The sequence below is a fragment of the Chaetodon trifascialis genome, chromosome 21, assembly GCF_039877785.1.
Source record: "Chaetodon trifascialis isolate fChaTrf1 chromosome 21, fChaTrf1.hap1, whole genome shotgun sequence".
NCBI lineage: Eukaryota > Metazoa > Chordata > Actinopteri > Chaetodontiformes > Chaetodontidae > Chaetodon > Chaetodon trifascialis.
In genome coordinates this window covers 10,990,500-11,010,438 of record NC_092076.1, presented here as the reverse complement: position 1 = coordinate 11,010,438, position 19,939 = coordinate 10,990,500, and the positions used below count along the sequence as shown (strand labels likewise).

General features: G+C 42.2%; 5 protein-coding genes across 8 annotated transcripts; 4 read left to right on the top strand and 1 right to left on the bottom strand.

Annotated features, from left to right (window-relative positions):
- Nucleotides 1-815: 815 nt before the first annotated feature.
- On the bottom strand, nucleotides 816-4,230 carry LOC139350223 (elongin-B-like). Its single transcript, XM_070991468.1, has 4 exons — nucleotides 4,157-4,230; nucleotides 3,208-3,342; nucleotides 2,950-3,058; nucleotides 816-1,850 (listed from the first exon to the last, which is right to left on the bottom strand). Exons 1-4 carry the CDS (start codon nucleotides 4,157-4,159, stop codon nucleotides 1,738-1,740), a joined length of 360 nt encoding a protein of 119 aa, XP_070847569.1. The 5' UTR covers nucleotides 4,160-4,230; the 3' UTR covers nucleotides 816-1,737.
- Nucleotides 4,231-4,313: 83 nt separating this feature from the next.
- Nucleotides 4,314-8,186, top strand: pkmyt1 (protein kinase, membrane associated tyrosine/threonine 1). Of its 2 annotated transcripts, XM_070990245.1 has the most exons (8): nucleotides 4,314-4,413; nucleotides 5,229-5,645; nucleotides 5,805-6,042; nucleotides 6,132-6,411; nucleotides 6,509-6,615; nucleotides 6,708-6,880; nucleotides 7,048-7,268; nucleotides 7,501-8,186. In XM_070990245.1, exons 2-8 carry the CDS (start codon nucleotides 5,271-5,273, stop codon nucleotides 7,847-7,849), a joined length of 1,743 nt encoding a protein of 580 aa, XP_070846346.1. In that variant the 5' UTR covers nucleotides 4,314-4,413; nucleotides 5,229-5,270; the 3' UTR covers nucleotides 7,850-8,186. The 2 variants fall into 2 exon arrangements, with proteins under 2 accessions (XP_070846346.1, XP_070846345.1); XM_070990244.1 differs by lacking the exon at nucleotides 4,314-4,413 and having other exon boundaries at nucleotides 4,987-5,645.
- A 278-nt stretch (nucleotides 8,187-8,464) lies between these two features.
- Nucleotides 8,465-10,663, top strand: LOC139349448 (zinc finger and SCAN domain-containing protein 21-like). Of its 3 annotated transcripts, none has more exons than XM_070990250.1 (3): nucleotides 8,465-8,782; nucleotides 9,075-9,273; nucleotides 9,370-10,663. In XM_070990250.1, exons 2-3 carry the CDS (start codon nucleotides 9,078-9,080, stop codon nucleotides 10,218-10,220), a joined length of 1,047 nt encoding a protein of 348 aa, XP_070846351.1. In that variant the 5' UTR covers nucleotides 8,465-8,782; nucleotides 9,075-9,077; the 3' UTR covers nucleotides 10,221-10,663. The 3 variants fall into 3 exon arrangements, with proteins under 3 accessions (XP_070846351.1, XP_070846352.1, XP_070846353.1); XM_070990251.1 differs by having other exon boundaries at nucleotides 8,491-8,782; nucleotides 9,030-9,273; XM_070990252.1 differs by having other exon boundaries at nucleotides 8,511-8,782; nucleotides 9,084-9,273; nucleotides 9,370-10,322.
- Nucleotides 10,664-11,737: 1,074 nt separating this feature from the next.
- LOC139349445 (putative zinc finger protein 286B) lies at nucleotides 11,738-15,225 on the top strand. Its single transcript, XM_070990247.1, has 3 exons — nucleotides 11,738-12,000; nucleotides 12,540-12,730; nucleotides 12,865-15,225. Exons 2-3 carry the CDS (start codon nucleotides 12,541-12,543, stop codon nucleotides 13,776-13,778), a joined length of 1,104 nt encoding a protein of 367 aa, XP_070846348.1. The 5' UTR covers nucleotides 11,738-12,000; nucleotide 12,540; the 3' UTR covers nucleotides 13,779-15,225.
- Nucleotides 15,226-16,475: 1,250 nt separating this feature from the next.
- On the top strand, nucleotides 16,476-19,939 carry LOC139349864 (sesquipedalian-1-like). Its single transcript, XM_070990899.1, has 4 exons — nucleotides 16,476-16,551; nucleotides 16,944-17,054; nucleotides 17,511-17,814; nucleotides 19,299-19,939. The coding sequence occupies exons 2-4, from the start codon at nucleotides 16,974-16,976 to the stop codon at nucleotides 19,730-19,732; spliced, it is 819 nt and encodes a 272-aa protein (XP_070847000.1). The 5' UTR covers nucleotides 16,476-16,551; nucleotides 16,944-16,973; the 3' UTR covers nucleotides 19,733-19,939.

Sequence of the window (19,939 nt, the reverse complement as noted above, 5' to 3'; positions counted from 1 at the left end):
TTTGTAAGCGACGTGAAAAAAAATCTTTTTTTTTCCACGGTTTCTCATTGTTTCTACTTGAAAATTATTAGAATTTTAAAAAGCAGATTTAATGATTTTAACCACCATTTTAAACAAAATATTACACATTCTCATATGATGAGTTGCTGATCTCTTCGTTGCACACTTCGTCCCAAGGTGTTTCCAGAGCTTTTAAGGCTTTTTTTTTTTTTTTTTTTTACACAGAATGTGTATTTTGTCCATGACTTTGCTGCATGAGGGGATCTCTGCGGCCGGTTTAAGGCCACTATGGTCCATGTAGCTTCTGAAGCTCCCAGCACAGCGCACTTTTGGGACCCCCTAGAGGTGTGGGGAGCGTAAGATAGATGACTTGTTGTATAGATTTATTTATAAGCTCCTTGACTATTCTTTGCCCTAAAATAGCTGAAAAATGTAATATATATGTTGGCTGTCTTTGCTAAAAACCCAATGTGTGAACTGTATAATTCTAAAATATAACGGTATTTCAGGTGCTCAAGCACAGGTGTAAACACTGAAATGAACAATGGCTGAATTTCATTGAGCTGCTTTAGGTTCAGGGTTTCACTGAACGCGCTGACTCACTGTCCGCCCTCATTGGGACACTTGAACACAACAGAGCCGCTGTAAATGTTATTAGGAGCATCTGTGGTTTTCCTACTATGACAAGTCACAACGTCTGCTGTGTAAAAGGCCTGTCTTAGCTCCTGCCCTGCCCAGCTTCTTTAACAATGAATGCTGTTGTCCTCATTAAATGTTGGTACAAACCTGTGTTTAAAATAAAAGTCAGCCAGCAGTGTAAAAAACAAAACAGGAAAAACTTTTAATCAAGCAAGCTCACAGTTACAGGCTATGTTTGTGTGATTAGGGGAAGTTGCCACATTGATGTTGGCGATGTGGTGATGTATGTATTTTCAAAGCATAAGTTTTACCACGGGAAAATTCTCCTCCTGTGCATACTCCATGCCACAGGCAGAATGTCCTTTGACCAAAAACGTCCCTCTGTTGTCAAAGAGGTACCTGCCTCTGGTCTCAGTGCATGAAACAAACAACAATGAAGTGACAAGTGAAACAAACTGAAAAAACAAAATGACAAGAAAAAGCTAAACATAATTATTAGAAAGATTTTCTTTCCTGGTATGAAATCAAATCAGAAATGTACAACAAAACTGGGAGAGTCAGACCAAGGAAACTTATCAGGTGAGGGTTTATCTGTTTCTGTGAAAATAAAGTCTTTGTTTTGAACCTGTTCATGCAGTTTGCCGAGACACCGGACTCCTTTCCTAAGCATGTTGCAATGTGACACACAACTACTTTTTCACCTTTTCCAAAATATTAATGATAATAATTATAATAACACACTCACTCACACACACACACACACAATCATACTTTCCAAACCAACTTCCTCACGCAAAGTTTGAGCCAGTTGGTGCTTAAGAGCAAAGTCAAGGGGCAGGACCGCATGTGATGTGGAAATCATGATGGGTTAAAAAAAAAAAAAAGAAAAAAAAAGTGACTTGTGAAGCAAACTGGGGGGATGCTAGGATGATAGCATGAAGGTAACATGGGTAGGCTTGGTTACCGACAACGTCCCAATCCCTCAACTGAAATTACATTACATATCCTCCACCCCGCTACTTCTCCACTGCAGTTAATCCACACACACACACACACACTTCCACCCTTCTCTCCATTGCTCGTTTCCTCTCCCTGTCATCACTGCACAGCCTGTTCGTTGGCAGTGCTACCAGAGTCCTGAGGTTTCATCACATCAGGGAGTTCTGGGGGGCTGGAGAAGGCCTCGATGTGCAGCTGTTCGAACATCTCATCTGCAGGCAGGGGAGACAAGGAAACATTAGCTCTGTTGGCATGTGGCTACATCAGTCATGTCATAAGGTTGCTGCAGTGAACACTAACTGTGGCAAGTCTGTCTGAGCAGATATTCCAAAGCTTGAAAGGAAGAACTACTCTGGTTAAGGCACTTGTGAAAATTACAGTGAATCATATTTCAACTATATTCACACATGATTTGAGGTTCAATTAAAATGTAATTTCTAGAGATTTGTCTCTGGCTCACATCAAATTTAAAATGGGCCGTATTCACCTTCTTTGTCACCTATGTTGTCTTGTGCCTTGTAATTTCATGTACATTCATGTAAAGGCAAATTACAGTACGGGCAAAACAGCCATGGCTTCAAGCCGCATGCAAATGCAATACAGATTAAAAAAAACAAAAAAATAATTTATGTGCACTATCACAACAACTGAGTTGAGGTGGTGGCCTGATCTTATGTTATGCATTCTGTTTTTATGTGAGGCACTTGGCAAACGTAATGTCTTTGTTGTAAAGCACTTTAAGCCGTATTTCTTGTATGAAAGGCACTATACAAATTAAGTCTTATTATTATTAAAGAAGTTCACCAAAAAGTTGCACAGCCAGAAAGTTAATTTACATTGTGCAACGTGTCAGAGAATCATTGACAGAAGTAGACACGGCACACTGAGATGAGATGAGTGTAAAATTGCATTATTTAATCTAAAAATACATCCTAGCACTGAATACCATAGACTGGTATTTAACAGTGCGAGAGAATTCAAAGTTACTGTAGTTGATAATCACAGTAATCCACTGACATAATTACTGCCACAGCACCCAAATACAGATCATTAGGGGCTTAATGAGACTGATACAGATTAACCAGCGCAGAGTGCAAACAGTTGTAATCAACCCTGCAAAATTACCAACGTTCAACAATTTAAGTAACCAAGTAAGTCCAAACCAGACTTATGGAACAATTCCACAGTGAGAAAGGATAGAAAGCAGAAAGCAGAAAGACAGGACTTACTTCTAGAAAACCACCTCACTTGAGGAAAAATCCAAAATATTCCTGATCCTAGAAACTAACAAGTAACATAAACTGAACATACCATTAATGCGGAAGGCCAGACCAACTGTAGCTGGGGCTTGAGGTCTGGCAGTCTGGTTGGTGAAGCCACAGTCACCCAGAGTTTTGCTGTCCTCTAACAACTGGTCATCCTGTGAAACGAAAGAAGAAAATGCCACAGAATATTTCAGTTACTTTGAGGAAAGACAAGTTACGTGACAATACGAATGCTTAAATAAATTTCAGCATGCATTTAACAGACTTCATGAGGTGCCACTGGAATAACTGGCTGTAAACTCACTTTGTAGAGCCTCTGGTCTTCAGGTGTTCTCTTAAGAATTCCTTCGACGATGCGCTTCAGCTCATAGACAGTGGTGGACTCCTTGGCATCTGTGAAGATTGTGGTCTTGTGACGCCGGATCATTAAGAACACGTCCTGATGGAAAGTGAGCATAGAATTAATGACATGTTAAATAAAACTGTGTCCAAAAGCCAACTTGATTAGTTTTGTCTTGAAGTGTTGCTCTCAGTTTAGATTGGGATCTGTGGCTCAGGTCATTCATAACCAGGTTAAATGGCAAGAACCTCTACATTTGACAAGACATCTTAGTAGGCCATTTAAGTCATTTGTAGGTGTCCACCTGGCACCTGTTTAAAACACCTTACAAAGCACCATTGTTAGCGAATCCTTTCAAGGAAATGTAACCACGTCTTAGTTGGTTGTTTCGCCGATGTGTCAGGTAAGTCTTTTAACCGAATATAGAAGAATTAACACTACTGACATGTCATTGATTCATAAGCTAGCAACAACAGTGAGCAGTGGCAAGCAGACGTACATTTAGGCTAACGTGAAGTTAGCCAACACGAGACAGCCTTCAGAGTTTTGAGCCAAAATTAGGCCTGTCAGTTAAATTAATAGACAGTGTAGGTCTGACAATGGCATTACACGTTCAGCGGATCAGACTAGCCAAACTGGTTTAGTTGGCTAACGTTAGCTACATCACTTCCAAGGTTAGCCAAGCAAAGATAAGTTACCTCGCTAACTACACCTCTCGTTATAGAAGGCGAAGCTAGCATAGCAAACTTAGCGTTAGCTGGTTAGCAAAAACAACATTGAAATTAACATTTCTACACTCGACTGTATCGTTGGTCATTATAGCGCTGCTGCTTTGTAAAAACGAGTTGAACGCTAATTCATTGCCTCTATCTAGACACAAATCTCACAAAACGATCGATAATAATAAAGTTACCATTTCAAGTGGTCACCTAGCTAGCCAGTTGCGCCAGCCCTGTGTTGTGCAGCAGAACCCCAGACTGCACCGCGTACGGATATTGCGCAATTCAGATGAGCACTCAGTATTCACGGAAGGCAGGTACGGAACACTGCGTATAATTTTCAGAATTTGGCGCGAGTTAGTTAAATGCTTGATGAGTGTACGCGCAGTTTGATTTTGAGACAGTGGCTATCCAAACCCCACTGTTTTGAAGACGTTAACACTAGATTATGGTATGTGATAATGTTACTTATTTGTACTTTACCTAATACCGAACTGTCAGTTACAGTACGTTACATTTGAGTGTAAGTTAGCTAGCCAGCTACGTTAGGTTATGTTGTTGTTTGCGTCGGCTGGGTCCGCCCTTAACCTGATTAATGTTAGCCAAAATGTGTTTTATGAAAGGTAACATCTGTCAGTGATGGCAAAGAATGAATAATGCTAACATACTGCTTGGAATAATGTTAACGCTAGCCATAGTTATTTCGACAAAGTTGTGTTAACCGAAGTGAATATTACAGTTAAGGACTGACGTTATTAGACTTGTCGAGTGGACCTTGCTAACGTTACAGTGACGTGACATTCAGCAGGTCTGTTCAACCTGATCGATACTGATATCAGACAACCTGTCGAGCAGGACGTTCAGGATCTCAGATCTTGCTAATCGTGAAAACGTTTGACCAAGATGGAAAAGAGAATCTCCACCGAGATTGGGTTAATTTTACTAACGTTAGTAACAGATATTTTTTGTGCCTGAACAGATTTGCATTGTCTATTGACAAGTCAGATTATTTAGTTTACGTTGTATGTCAGAGTTTAAGTGTATGTGTTTCAGGGAAACATTTATATATTCAGTCTTTGCTTTTGTTCTGTGGCAGATACGCCACAGTACGACAGAATGGTTCTCCAAAGTTTTAGATCAGCAAAGTTCTGGCCATCAGGAGAAAAATGCACATTTAATGGGCACAAGCAGTGCAAAAATGGTACATTCACATTACCTGTCAGCCAAGATTGCCTGTGTTTTAAAGTCTTCTTTTCAATGTCGCAGGTCACTGTCTTCAAAGAAAGAAACTGAAGAAGTCCCTACACAATGTCAGTGGCAGTAGAAACCACAGTGTCCGGGGTCTCTCTCCCCCTTCCGACCCACTTCTCCCACGCAGAGCAGTCCTTCTCTCTCAAAAAGCGCCGTCTGCCTTTTTCCTCATCGTCTGCGTCCAGCGCGTCTTACTCTTCGCCTGCCAGGCACTCACATTCTCTGCCCCCACTGCCACCTTCCAAGGGATGTCCCCCTCTCAGCAGGATGTTCCCCCAGCATCCGTCCCCCTGGACACCCTTGTCTTGTTCCCTTAGTAAGACTCCCCCTCCAAATTCTGTATACGATCCAGGCAAACAGGAGTCCTATTTTAATCAGTGCTTCACAAATTTGGGCCTGCTGGGAAGAGGATCCTTCGGAGAGGTGTACAAGGTGAGCAAGACAAAAAAAAATGTATTTTAAAATCATCTAATTTCATAATGGGGAAACTCACCGTACAAATTTAGATATCTCCGTAAACTATGACCAGGATTATCTTTTGGAGATTACCCAACAGAAGATGAGACTTATGCATTTTCTGTATTATTGTAGGTACAAAGCAACCGGGATGGCCTTCAATATGCAGTCAAGCGCTCTGCTCATCGCTTCAGAGGCAGCAGCGAGAGGAACCGGAGTGTGAGGGAAGCCAGGAATCATGAGCGCCTGTGTCCTCATCCTCACATCCTGCATTTTGTGGCAGCCTGGGAGGAGTGTGGCCGACTATACATTCAGACAGAGCTGTGTAGCACCAGCTTGCTGCTCCATGCTGAGAGCCAGCCTCCTGGCCCGGGTCTGTGTGAAAGAGATGATGACATCTATCCAGATTAGCCATGATATTTTGCCACTTCATACTAACTCGGCTTTCGTTTTTGAATCCAGATGAGTCTGCAGCATGGGCCTACCTGTGCGACCTCCTCTCAGCACTACAACACTTACACTCTCATGGTTTTGTGCATCTGGACCTCAAGCCTGCTAATGTCCTTATGACTGAGTCTGGGCGTCTCAAGCTTGGAGACTTCGGGCTGCTGCTTGAGCTCAAACAAAAGAGTACAGAGCCTGTAGAGGGAAAAGTGAAAGAGGATGGCCAGGAGGGAGATCCCAGGTACATGGCCCCTGAGCTGCTCCGTGGGGAGTATGGACCTGCTGCAGATGTTTTCAGGTACCATAAATGAGAAAATTAATTGATATTCAAAATATGTAACAGATTGATCTGACTTAAATTAGAGCCTAAATATTGTTGAATCCTTTTCATTTAGTTTGGGTGTTTCTATCCTGGAGCTTGCCTGTAATATTGAGGTTCCAAATGGTGGAGAGGGCTGGCAACAGCTCAGACAAGGCTGCCTTCCCTCAGAGTTTACCAGCAGTAAGATCAACTTCCTTTCCAGTCCCTATAGATTGGCCTATTATCTTTATCCAGATGTCTTATGTTTGTACTGTTTCCATCTGTGTTTACAGGCCTGTCAGCTGAGCTTCAGACAGTACTGCGGAAGATGCTGGCCCCAGAACCATCTGAGAGGCCGACAGTCTCTGAGCTTCTCGCACTCCCCTCTGTTTGGAAACACCGGTGGAAAAGGCGCATCTATCTACTGGTCGCCGAGAGCGCACTGAAACTGGTCGCCTTCTGTCAGGTAATGAATGTGTCTAATAAACCTTTTAATCATTAATGTTTGGGGATTGGTTTTAAATCATTAAATGTGTTAAACATGTAGCCTTTACCAAGTCAGCAAACCAAGTACAATGAAAATGTAACGCTTGGATGCAACATTTTTATATCTTTCTGGTCTTTTTCTCGTAGCTGTTCATGTGCTTTGGGTGTAGACTCTTGTCTTCCCTTCACTTGTCCTCTCTCCCTCATTGGACCAAGCCAGCGCCCTGCACTCCTCCAAAGGATAGCTGTGACAGGGATTTAACCCTGCCCCTCAGTGCCATGTATGCCGACTCAGATAGCCCAGAGGATGATGCAGTGTTTCTGTTGGAGCCCACAGACCCAGAGCTCTCCCCCACTTTCTTGAACAGGTAGAGATTCATTGTCTCTCTTAACTTCAAAGGCACACAAGAGAACTCTAAGTCACTTCAGTATATAAGAATTGTAACTGATTCACAACTTCATTTTATGTCTTAGAAATGTCTTTCTTGTATGAATATCCAGCAACGTAAAGAAATGGCTGCTGGGACACTTCCTTTGTCTTGAGCTGAATTTCCTATTTCTGTCAAATCCGCTGCTTGATGTTTTACATTTCCTCCACAGGGTCAAATCCAGATTGTCTGTGGAAAGCACATCCACTCCTCTCCCAGGTTCACAGGCACACAGTCATCGAAGTCCTCGACACACACCCACTCACTCAAATCTGGGTGATTGGTCCTCCTGTGACTTAGCACAGACCCCCTCCAGCATCCACTCAAATGGTTCCTGCCACACACTGACACCCAGTGCGAGTCCCATGCACACAGAAAAGTCCAAACGCAGCCGATATTCTTCACCCGCCAAGTCCTCGCAGCGACGTGGCCGCAGCTGCATCCAAGCGAAGGAGGCTTTACTCCTACCCAGCTTTGAACCAAAGAACCTGCTCAGTCTGTTTGAGGAAACAACTCCATGAGCACAGTACTGCCAGTTTCCATTCAGGAGTCGCGTTATTTCACTTTGAATGTCTGGTGAATAGTACCTTATGTAAGAATGGAACTTCACTACTTCAGTTTGTATGAACAGCTTTTGCCATCTTGTAACAGTCTCACAGCCGCCTCTTGTATTTGAAAAAAATTAATTTAGGTGAAATGGTTGAATATGGAATTAATCTCTCAAGCACTTTTTATGTTTGTGTAAATGCAATCTGTTGCTGAAATGACAAGTCGTGATGTGTTGTTGAATAAGTTATCATTAGCTTGCTGTGCTCTGAGTTACCTGACAAGTTACAAAGGGAAATAAAAGCAGGAGGCAAAGAGAATCTAAACTTGTGGAATGTGTTTTTAGTGTCAGTGACTTTCTAAATGTAAGGATGGATGGAGGAGGTGATGATGGTCCATTGTTGCAGAAGGAATCTTTTGACAAAGCTATTTTCACTGAATCGACTGTGCAGGATATAAACCACAAAAAGTATCATGAGATCAGCAATGAATGATCTAACATAAACACTTAAAAGAGGTCAGTCTGACTGGGTGTTTAAGGTACTTTGCGTTCTCGCCAGCAGATGGCAGCAACGCACCTCCCGCTGGATGCCAGCCGCCTGTAAAACCCAGGAAGGAGATGGTGATATGGGTGGTCATGGTTCGTGCGCACAATACCCACGTTTATCGTGATATTTATTTGCCAAACCATTTGTGGCCTCGTCTATCCTCGAGAGGAGCTGTAAAAATAGATGCCAAACGGATTCCCGGTCTGACATGACCTGAGGTGGAAATCCCAACCCAGCATCGCGTCTCTGTACAACTGTGAATATTGTAAACAATGACCGTTTTCATGTGGATCACTATCAGATAATCCGGGATTCATCAAAGACTGCGACAGTATTTGACGGTATTAGGTTAGAGTCAAGGTATGCTGCCCTTTCTTTTGTTAAAATTGGTAATACAACTATTATAATACTGAGGATCCCGTCTGTTTTAGCCTGTTTAAAGGTGAAATAGTGTTTTGTTTTGTTCAAATCTGTCGGTATGTTGTTGGGATAATCTGTATCTGTGCAGTCCTGTCTGCAAAAAAATAACAGTCAATCATCATTTGCTAGTTATCTGTCAGGGCAAACTCAAGTCATCATAATGGTTGACAGCATGTTGCTCCTGCAGACGTCCATGAAGTGAGCACAGTGATCAATACCTATTCTCCATCAGTCTATGAAGATGTCCAAAATCGAGCGCCTGAATGCCCGAGTGGAAAAGCTGCTGTCTAAAGCGGTGCAGGAGGTTCTGGAGGTGGTGAAAGAGACGGTGTCAGAGTACCAGGAGAAAACTGCCAGAACACAGAGGGAGAACCAGAGTCTGAAGAGGAGGCTGCAGGAGCTGCAGGATAAGTTCAAACTGGAAGGCAATGGTAAGACATCGCAGTGCTGAAATGTTGTCCAGAAGTGTTGGGACTGTTTGATAAAAATGTCTTTCTTTGTGCTTTGTCACCTTTGTTGTTGTGCAGTAATTGCGCCCCAGATTTCCCCTGAGCTGCATCTCATGGGTCAGAAACAGAAAGAAGAGCTGGAAGAGGACATTGAACTCATCCCCTCTGATAAGGACATTGCAGCGATTTGTCCCTCATATTCATTTGAAGACCTTGACTGTGACGCATCCATCTCATCATCAGCCACCCACTGTCTCTCCCCCAGAGCTGCTGCGGCACCACATTTCAGTGGCGGTAACTTGAGCAATCAAAGGACTGTTAAGACAGAGACTGATAAAGGATTGTCAGCACCAATTTCAAACCGTGTTGTCACTGCAGCCACAGTCTCTGAAAATGATCCAAAAATGAAAGTAGAGCCTACATCAGATGAAGACGCCGTGCACACTACAAATCACCTCTGTGATGATGCAGATACAAGCATTCCCTCCTTACACAGACTAAACCTGGAACATCCTCAAGTCAATTCAGGACCCTACAGACAGTCAGGCATTGTCTTCAGCCTGGACCAAAATGGCGTACAAGAGCAAGTATCTCAAAGATTCGGCAGTACAGAAAAACAACACACTACTCAAACAACAGCAGCTGGTTCAAGCTCTAAAGCGTTCCAGAGAAACGTCCGAAAACACTACAGCTGCTCGCTCTGCGGCCGCACCTTCAGACACGCAGGCGACTACAAGAAGCACAGCAGGGTGCACACGGGGGAGAAGCCGTACTGCTGCTCGGTGTGCGGGAAGAGCTTCAGTCAGTCGGGCTACCTCACAGTGCACCTGCGCTACCACACGGGAGAGAAGCCGTTCGGCTGCAGTCACTGTGGCAAAAGTTTTAGTCACTCGAGTAACATGAAGAAACACCAGCAAACTCATCTGTGAGGCTGCTGATGGAAAATCAGCTGATGTTGCTGGGCTAACAGAAGTATTTAAAGGACCAGTGTGTAGGATTTAATGGCATCTAATGGTGAGGTTGCAGGTTGCAGGTTGCAGCCAACTGAACGCCCCTCGCCTCTACAAATAGAAATAAGTCATCCTCTGTGAGCATTTATGTGGAGGTCAGCTGAGCGTATTGCTATCGTATGTAGATAATGATGTAACCTCAAAAGTTTGGAAGAGTAATGGTGCCTTCTTTTATCAAAACAGGAAGCTCATTGTGGAGCACGTCATCTTTCAAGTGTGAAGTACAGTCCAATGATTCCTGCTGTTCCTGCTGTACTGTCATTTGTGAGATGTTTCGAGATTTGTTTACTTGATGCAGAAGTTCTTGTGTGGACCTCCGTCATTCCAAAATCAAATAAATGCATTTGGTGCTCTTTACGGTCAAGTGGTCTGTATTGCCTACAGGATCCCGTCACAGTAATCCTGTCTGAGTCACCACAGCAAAACTCAGCAAAGCATTGAGAAAACTGTAGGCTGCTTGATGAAACTTCACAGTGTGAGTCAGGGCTTTGAAAAGCACTGAACTAATTGTCCCAGTGTGGTTTGAAAGTCGATCTGTCTCTTGACAAATTATTAGTGATGAAATGAATTGCAGTCTAGTAGAGGCAGTGATGTAATTAACAATAAATTTGTCTTCAGAGAATCCATGTCAGCATGGATAGAGTTTAAGTTCAATAAATGAATAATTGATCTCAGACTCTTTAATAAGGCTGTGCATATATATATATAAAAAAGACATCCCCTACAATTAATACAGGCCAAGCTGAGACAAAGTGAAGCATTACAAGATGTGGAGTCCCTCTAAAGTTTTATGTGAACTGCACAGAACTGGATGAGTCCCCACAGTTGGAGGACCAGCAGCTCAACTCTAAACACTCAATTGGCATTTGAGGCTGCAAAATTGCAGCAGCGCCGTACAGAAGTACAGTTTAGCCTGTCAGAGGTTTTTATTTTTATCCTCAGTGTAATGTTAGCAGAGCATTGAACCAACACCATGCATCATATTACAGCACCTCATTACATTACTTTTCATGATGAAACATCCTTCCTAACCCTTTGAAGGTTGTTTACCATTTCCATAATTCCCAGCAACTAATTCATTTTCCTTCCTAACTACATGTAACAAGTTTTAAGCTTGATGCTGGGTTTAAAGGACTGTCTGTTTCACCAGACTTGTCACATCCTACTCCATTTTTTTTTTTTTGTTTAGATTTTCAAATAGGCAAGCTGCAGGATGCACTGCCACAAGCTGCCATTCCTGTATGTTTCTGTATATCTGTGTGGCATAATGTGCTGGTATGGGAATATCATGTATATTCTTTAGGATGCTTACAAGTGAATGCCACAGACGTATCCCACTTGCTATCACAGTTAAATGTTTGTTAGTCTTTATATTCACAATGGAATATGTTCAAATTAAGGCTTTCATCTAAGACTTTTATTTTGAAAAAACACACAACAGCGGACGTGATTTAGGTTCTGCTTCCGGGTGCTGAGCGGCGTAATATTGTGCCGGATTTGTGCTTTGCGATAGTGTTTGCAGCTTTTATTTTTCACCCAGTTGGCTGAAAATTAATTCAGAGTAAACGTCTCGCTAACACGGAAGCCGCATGGCGAGTTTGGTACAAATTTAAAGGGAAAACGACACCGGGCGGAGTTAGCTAATGTAGCTAACGTTAGCTATCCACAGTGCACAATATTCGCTAACTTCAACTTGCAGGTACAGCAGTTCTAAACACGCCTAGCAGGGGAACTGACATTATCTTAACTATGGTTATTAATTACGTGTTTGAAATGTGTTTGCTTTTAAATGAGCATAAAATTAACCGTGAACCATTATAGACGCTTAATGTTGAATACAACATTGTCATCACTGACCAGAGTCTGTTTTATGTAGTAAACATCTCACTGCGATTGGTGTTCAGCCTTATTGGAAATTACCTGCAGAATCTCCTAGGATTGACGGCACCTTAATATCAAACCAAACTATGTAAAAAAAAAAAAAAAAAGACTTAAAAGTTGAGGCAAAACAGGGCTCTACCCACAGAAGTTCCCTATTAAGTTTAACTTATTCGTTTATATTGAACGTCTCACCTATTAACATAATAGTACAGGATGTAACTAGTTTACGTTTAGGAACAGTTTTTGGGCCTCCCAAAGGGGCCTGTAGTATGCTGATGAATGGACATATATCACACAACTGACTTTGCGTAAACTGTCCACAGTCATTTCTTACCCTGAGGTGACGTTTTATTTCAGGATGTCTAAACTGGAACGTTTGAACGCTCGTGTGGCCAAGCTCCTGACTGAGGCGGTGCAGGAGGTTCTGGAGGTGGTGAAGGAGACGGTGTCAGAGTACCAGGAGAAAACTGCCAGAACCCAGAGAGAGAACGAGAGTCTGAAGAGGAGGCTGCAGGAGCTTCGTGGCAAGATGATGAGAGTCAGCATAGGTGGGTAACAAGGGTCATTTACTGCGGCCCTTGACTGTGTCACTGTAGATGTTACTATCCTGTACAAGTTGAAGTGTTATTCATGAGTTACTTTGTAATGTAATTTGTAACACTTTTTCTTCTTGGTCTTACAGATGTTGTAGCTACAAGTAGCCCGTTACCTGAAGTAGAAGAAGACACACAGAATGAGCAGGATTTGGGGCTCACTTTGAGGCAGATCACAGAACTCCCTGCAACAGAGCAAAACCTGGTAAGCAGCCACCAACCCGACCGTGACGTGAAGCAGGAATCCAAACAACAGGAGGACTACAATAACACAGAATCACAAGCTGAGTGCAGCGTGGCACAAGCAGCAGAACATTGCAAAGCACAATCAGAGGAGGTGGTACATGTCACTGAGGAGGCAGTGACAGTCCCCACATCACACAGCCCAAACAGTGATGCATGCACCTCTCACTCCAGCACCTCACTCGGGGTAAACTTTGCGGTTATCAAAAGAGAGCCAGAACGAACAGACTGCACAACGTCGGTACCGCCATGTCTTCAGGAACAATATAGCGGTTGTGTGGATTTAAGCTGCAACTCTTCTCGTCACAGCTCTGCTGAGACACAGAGGTCACAAGTGAGCGCTGAACCATGCGGACTTGTCTTTGTCCACTCAAATCACACCGTACCTAGGAGGCATGCATTTGTAAAAACCAACAGGACTGCATTTGACGGGAGAAAAATCAGGATGGAGCACTTCAGGAGAGATGACCCACACTCGTGTGTTGTATGCGGAAAGACATTCAGCCGGGTCGGGAACTTGAGAATCCACCAGCGTTGTCATACAGGGGAGAAGCCGTATGGCTGCATACAGTGTGGGAGACGTTTTAGCCAGGCTGGAGACCTGAAGAAACACAAGAGGGTCCACACAGGGGAGAAACCTTATTACTGCAACCAGTGTGGAAAGAGCTTCAGTCGGGGGGAGAATCTGAAAAGACACCAGAAGATCCACATTGGAGAGATTTTACAGTTGCAGCAAGTGTGGAGGGAGCAGCAGCAGTGATTCTGATACTGGACTCACTGCAAATGAGCAAATTCAGCACATTTACTTTGTGAGGAATCTGTGAAGGATCATTTTTGGTCTGTGCCCTTAGTTTGAGAAATAGTTGCGAGAAACCGCTGCTAAAGACCTTAAAGGAAGAGCTCAGTGTTACCAGGAGTTACTTGTGTTACTTCTGCTCGTCTTTTTGTCCCTCTGATCATGATGGAACAGGGCTGTGGAAGGTAATCACTTCACCAAAGAGACCAAAGCTTTACAGATAGAGACGTACTAACGTAAAGGTATAGTATCAGTATCTGGATTCATATCTATCTAATACTGTTTTTGGCTAACAAGATTAGCTTAGTTATGTTAGCAAAAGAATATAAGAAATATGCTTCAACAGTCCTGCACATCCATGGTACATTCATACAGGTGATTTCAATTATTTTAGCACATTAGATGTCCTGTTAGGACTTTGTGACGTCTCCCTCACTCTTATGTTGCACCTGTGCATCAAATTACACCTCCATCATGTTTATTAGTGCAGAGTTTTGTGTGGTCCACCTAAGCTGAGGTCTAATTAGCCAGAGTAAGTGAGAACACCTGTCGGGGTGTACAGCTCTTTCAAGATGGACTTGAGTAAGCCTACGTTTACACATAGCAGGGTATTTTGGAAAACGGATATTTTGGCCCCTCCGTTTTCAAAAATATTATCGTGCACACAACGTCGTTTTCAAAAATGTTGTTGTTTACATGAACCCGGATAAATACGCTGTCGAGCGCCATCATAACTAAACCTATGGGCGCGAGTGTAAATATAGGTCACTCACATGACGTTAAGTATTTTCAGTCGCATGTTGTGACGTTTTGGAACATAAAACGCTGTTTAACCCTGTTTACACGCCAACACATAACCGGCGTTTTCAGAAATCTCCACTTTGGCCGGAGTTTTTAAAAATGATCATTTTCTGTGAAAAAACTCTGTTTGCGTGTAAATGAGAGGCCAAACCGCATGAAAACATATGCGTTTTCCCAAAGTGTAAACTTAGCCTAAATTACAGATTTTACTCATTACCTCCAGTTGTCTAACTTTATTAAACTGCATAATCAGGAACGTGTATAGGAGGGAAACTTTAAGAAACGGATGTTTTCGTTTTTTTTTAAAAAACAGTATTGAATTTGGACTAAACAGGTTTATATCCAGTGAGCCGACGTTGGTCTGAAGAGCAGGTTTAAATGTTTCAAGATGACACTTTTATTTTGTGAAGTAAGTCTTTTGGTCATGTACAGAATGAATTCTCTCATGTTAAGTAAATGCTGAAGACAATGATTGAAGCCTTTTAAAAAGCATGATTGTCATTAAAATTGCCTGATTTTCTAGACTGATTGAAGCTTGCTGAATGCTGGATATATTTATTGCAGATCATTTAGGAAAATAGTGCAATAAATTATTACCGCCACAAACGACTCACTGACTGACGTTTCAGGTTTTTCTTCAGAGGACTCGTTAACATCACTCAAAGGGTCATTGAAGTCGTCACAGGTGTATCACGTCATGGTTTAATTAATTAAAAAGTGATAAGAGATAAAGATCTCTCTACACCCCCCTGTGGATTTTTTACATGATGAGTTATTCGGGTTCAGTAACATTAGAAGGCTCCAACGTGTAAGAAATTATCACATGTAGCCTCTTGACTTTACACACCACATGTTAGGGATTTTCACAGAATGACCAATACACACCACTGACACACCCCTACAGCCAAAAACTGCATGTCAGCAGCATTTTACTGAAAGTGGTCAACACAGTTACATCAGAGAAACCACAGGTTCTTGTATTAATGACATTTCAAGTACTGGATGAAGCGTGAATGCACAGTATATATAGGTTGTCTTACTGACCACCCTCCAGCTCTGGCACACTGTGCATTGTGTATGTACCCTGTCAAGTACTTGTGAAGTATAGTGCACATAACACAGTACACATGGCAGCTTCATTATATGACCTGACAGTACTCTGAAATAGCTTAAGCTCTGGTGCAGTTCATCAAATGTCAACACTTCTGCTTATATACACCTTTTTAGAAAGATACAACATGTGAGCACAATATGAACCAAGTAGGTTTTCACATACATGGAATTTGCTTTGGTGTTTTGGTGCATAACAAACAGGAAGAGAAAGAAAAAGAAAGAACCAGTGTTGCAAAAGTCAGACATCATGAATCTAAATTAGACATTTAGAAAAAAAATGATGTGCAAATGTTCACAGTATAACCTGTAAAGGATATGTGCAATTCAATATGCGTCAGATGAGAAGACTTAATGTAATAAAGGCGTGGTGTCTATGGGATGGCATGGGGGTCCGGGGCCTTATTGATGAGGCCAGCTGCAATCAGGGGGCCCCTCCATGAGCCATGAAATAAAATGACCTAATAATACGGACTTGCATGGAAATTTCTAAAGAGATTTGTAATTAATGATCAAAACTTACTGAAATAAGAGCTGACAGGTGTTTCTGGGAGCCATGGAGGTCAGAGTGCACCATGTCTGACAGGTGATGCGGCCTCGCATGAGTAACTGTTAATTAGATGTTAATTAATGAACAGAAACTTGAATACTTTTCATTTGGACTTAATATTATATGAGTTATATGAGTTAATGTTTTATGTAACGAGCCCACACTGAAGTTGTCTGCACGCGCTGTTGACGTGGAGCTGCCCTCACCTTCGCAACCAGGAAGTGATTGATACACACCCACAGGAGGAAACTGAAACACTTACACACTTTCAGTAAGGTGAGTAAACACTAGACATGTGGAAGTGAGAAACATGTCTGGCCTGGAAATTTCTCAAGTTTAGGGAGGCATGTTAAAAATGGAAAGCGAAATTGATGAGTCGTTTTGGGGGGTTTTTGTTTAATCGTATTATCGGACGGTGATAAGCTGCCGCCTCAAAATCGGCTGGCGAGTTATTAATGGCGGTCAGTTTGGTATGTTTCCAGCGAAATATAAACCACCTGTTTAAAGGTTTAAATTCGGGATTTGGAGCAACATGGAAGTACGTCTATTTGGCCTACAGGCACGAGCTAAACTGTTAAACGTCCAGCCCGTTAATATCAGTTAGACATAAACACACAAGCAGTCATAAATGAGGAAGAAGGCTGAGAAATGTTTGTTTTGTGTTTCAGGTTCAGTTCGGAGCAGCCTGCGATGTTGAAATGAAGCTTGATGGAAAAATTGTCTCCTATTTTGAATCCTGCAACACACCAATAGACAAAGAAGGATACCTGTACAAGAAGGTGAGACCCTTTGAATAAACTTTATTCAAATTAAAGAGGAAGTTGACAACGCTCAGGAATAACCAATGGTGTTTGAAACAAACTTTATTTGTACAGCACCAAGTTACAAAGAGCTTTGTAGTGGAACATATTAAAACATTATTACTCTACATTTAAATAAAATCACGCAAATAAAAGTACATGAACTGAAATAGAATAAATAGCCCGAATGCTAACGCTGAATTGAGTGCTTGAATGCTAAATATCATTATTATGATGATATTTTGAATTTCAAAGCATATAGAAACTTGTTAAGAAAATGCCACTTCCCTTTTCTGTGCTTGCATCACTAATTTCATAGAATACATTTAATCTCCCAGTAGGCTGCTTATTTCACCAAGCGAGTTGTGTAAGACATTGAGAAATTGAGCTGTTTCTAACTGTCAGTAAACCACAGATGGCTCAATTGGCCCACAGGGTGAGATAAAGACTTCCTATCAGAAACGCTGGTGTGTGCTGAAGGGAAACCTCCTCTTCTACAAGGACCGGCAGGCAGACCGGGACCTGACAGGAGTGATTGTTCTGGAGGGCTGCACTGTCCAGCTGTGCGAGTCCGAGGAGCAGTTCGCCTTCTCGCTGGTGTGGAGTGAGCCGGGACTGCGAACGTACAAGTTCGCCGCCGAGGACCAGGCCAGTCAGGAGAGCTGGATCAAAGCCCTGCTGTCGGCCAACCACAACTACCTGTCCCTGCTAGTGATGGACCTGGAGAAGAAGTACAGAGGTGAGAGACTGAGAGAGAGCGTGGTTTATTTTTATTTGTGGGTGAAAGAGAGCGGCCTTTGTTCTGGGGGGCAGCTGGGCGTTGAATCACTGTCACCATGTACATCATGGTACATGCAGCAGTATGCAGACAGTACAATCTAATAACATCTGTCTGCCACTATGTGCAGACACTCAACAAGAAATCAATTTTGTAATTATCTCATTGTTTAGACTTTATCTAATTCAGCTCTAGAGGTTTTGAAGGTGTAGTTTGTGGTTCTGTTCATTGAGTCTGGTATAAATAGTATTTTGCCATCTGAGAATCAACTCCTTTCTGATGATGAGTCAGCAAACAGTGAACATGAAATGTTGGTTTTATTGCACTTTATGTATAATGCAGATGTTTGTTTGTGCACTTCTGTCATCATTTTTACTGTGATATTCAGTGTTTAAGATGTAATTAATGGCCTTATGTTTAACATTCAACCCCGACGCTGTAAATAAAACAGAATGTCTATCACATTCTGTTTTTTTTTGCTATTCCTTTTTGACATGTACTCAATTTAAAACAGCACAAAGACAATATATTTAATGTTTTATCTCATCAGCTTCATTGAGTTTTATAAATATATTCCTATTCTGAATTTGATGCAGGGACACTTATCAAACAAGTTGGGACAGGAGCAACAAAAGACTGGGGAAACTGGGAAAACAGGTTCATTGGTAACAGGTGATCGTGTCATGATTGGGTATGAAAGGAGCATCATTGAAAGGCTCAGTCGTTCACAGGCAAGGATGGAGTGAGTTTCACCACTTAATGAACACATGATTGGATAAAGGATATTACTGCATGAGCTCAGGAACACTTTGTGAAGACACAGTTTGAAAATGAGTGCTTTCTACTTTTATTTACATTTCACACAGCGCTACAACTTCTTTGGATTCTGGGTTGTATGGTGGAGATTTTGGAGACTTTTTAGAGCAGGAACGAGACAGGTGGCAGTCTCAATGAACTCCATGAAAAGTTGTCCTAACTTGAAACAGTCCCTCCTCCAGCTCAGCCTCACTTTTTAGGTTTAGAAAGAGTGTTTATGTTGATATAAACACTCAGGAAGCCATGCAGCTTGACCTATTTTTATCCTCTGGTTTTATAGTAGATACTCTGAAATTCATACAAAGATAGATATTGGGGCTAAATCTGGTCCCTGCCTGGGTGGCTACTAAACAGACCCCTGTTTAGGAGTGTTTTACACTGATTTACAATTTAACAATATGAACAATGGCTTCTGTCAGGATAAAATCTTTCAAGAATTAAAGCTGATATGTTGTAATATGTTCTAAGACGTTGTCGGTGCTCTGCAGCCGGGGTGGCTGCAGCTCAGGCGGTACAGTGTGTCGTCCATTGATTTTAGGATACATTGTTTGGTCCCTGGCTCCTCCTGTCAACACATTTCTGAAAGGTCTCTCTGTTGACGTTTCTTTATGTATTTCTCTGTTCCTCAGATGCTTTAGGCGAGTTCTCCAGTGAACCAGCCAAGCCGTTCACCATGCCAAATTTCAACACAGCAGGAGTGAGATGTCCTGCACCCTGCCTGAGCGCACAGCCTTCCACGCTCTCGGCGTATCCCGCACCAGGTGTGGGAGCAGGACCCAGCTTGAGCTCCAATCATGTTCTTCAGGCTCCAACCCTTTCATCCAGATCAGCAAGTAAAAGATCACCCAAACTGTGGCCCAAGAGGAGTGCAAACGTGGTGCCTGTTAATGGTCCCGCTGCTCCGTTAGGGGAGTGGTCAGGGGTCTGTTTAGGCAACATGGAGGAATTTAGTAAATTGCACGAAGATTATGGAAGAGAGGTGAAGGAACTGATTGCTGATTGGTCAAGGAGGGGACGAGGTGATGAAGTTGTTCAAGAAGAAAACTTGATAGATTTTGGATAAGTGTGGAATATGCATATGTCTAAACCCTAATTTCAATAACTGTGGCTGCATTCCAAAGATATGATGTAAATAGGAATGTTAACAATAATTGCTGAGATTCATTTCATATATATATATATTTTGTTCAAGAGCAAACTGTTTCTATTTTACTTATTATGACACATTATGAGTCAATAAATGACATGGTCTCCTGCTCTATTGACCTTT

Excerpts from the sequence above, each read along its gene's own strand:
- LOC139350223 (XM_070991468.1), bottom strand. Across the intron at positions 3,059-3,207 it reads AAGACCAGAGGCTCTACAAA|GATGACCAGTTGTTAGAGGA; the intron begins GTGAGTTTACAG and ends TTCGTTTCACAG. Across the intron at positions 1,851-2,949 it reads TCTGGCCTTCCGCATTAATG|ATGAGATGTTCGAACAGCTG; the intron begins GTATGTTCAGTT and ends CCCTGCCTGCAG.
- pkmyt1 (XM_070990245.1), top strand. The coding sequence starts at position 5,271 with ATGTCAGTGGCAGTAGAAACCACAGTGTCCGGGGTCTCTCTCCCCCTT. Across the intron at positions 5,646-5,804 it reads CCTTCGGAGAGGTGTACAAG|GTACAAAGCAACCGGGATGG; the intron begins GTGAGCAAGACA and ends GTATTATTGTAG. Across the intron at positions 6,616-6,707 it reads TCCCTCAGAGTTTACCAGCA|GCCTGTCAGCTGAGCTTCAG; the intron begins GTAAGATCAACT and ends CTGTGTTTACAG.
- LOC139349448 (XM_070990250.1), top strand. The coding sequence starts at position 9,078 with ATGAAGATGTCCAAAATCGAGCGCCTGAATGCCCGAGTGGAAAAGCTG. Across the intron at positions 9,274-9,369 it reads GTTCAAACTGGAAGGCAATG|TAATTGCGCCCCAGATTTCC; the intron begins GTAAGACATCGC and ends GTTGTTGTGCAG.
- LOC139349864 (XM_070990899.1), top strand. The coding sequence starts at position 16,974 with ATGAAGCTTGATGGAAAAATTGTCTCCTATTTTGAATCCTGCAACACA. Across the intron at positions 17,055-17,510 it reads AAGGATACCTGTACAAGAAG|GGTGAGATAAAGACTTCCTA; the intron begins GTGAGACCCTTT and ends ATTGGCCCACAG. Across the intron at positions 17,815-19,298 it reads CCTGGAGAAGAAGTACAGAG|ATGCTTTAGGCGAGTTCTCC; the intron begins GTGAGAGACTGA and ends TCTGTTCCTCAG.
- LOC139349445 (XM_070990247.1), top strand. The coding sequence starts at position 12,541 with ATGTCTAAACTGGAACGTTTGAACGCTCGTGTGGCCAAGCTCCTGACT. Across the intron at positions 12,731-12,864 it reads GATGATGAGAGTCAGCATAG|ATGTTGTAGCTACAAGTAGC; the intron begins GTGGGTAACAAG and ends TTGGTCTTACAG.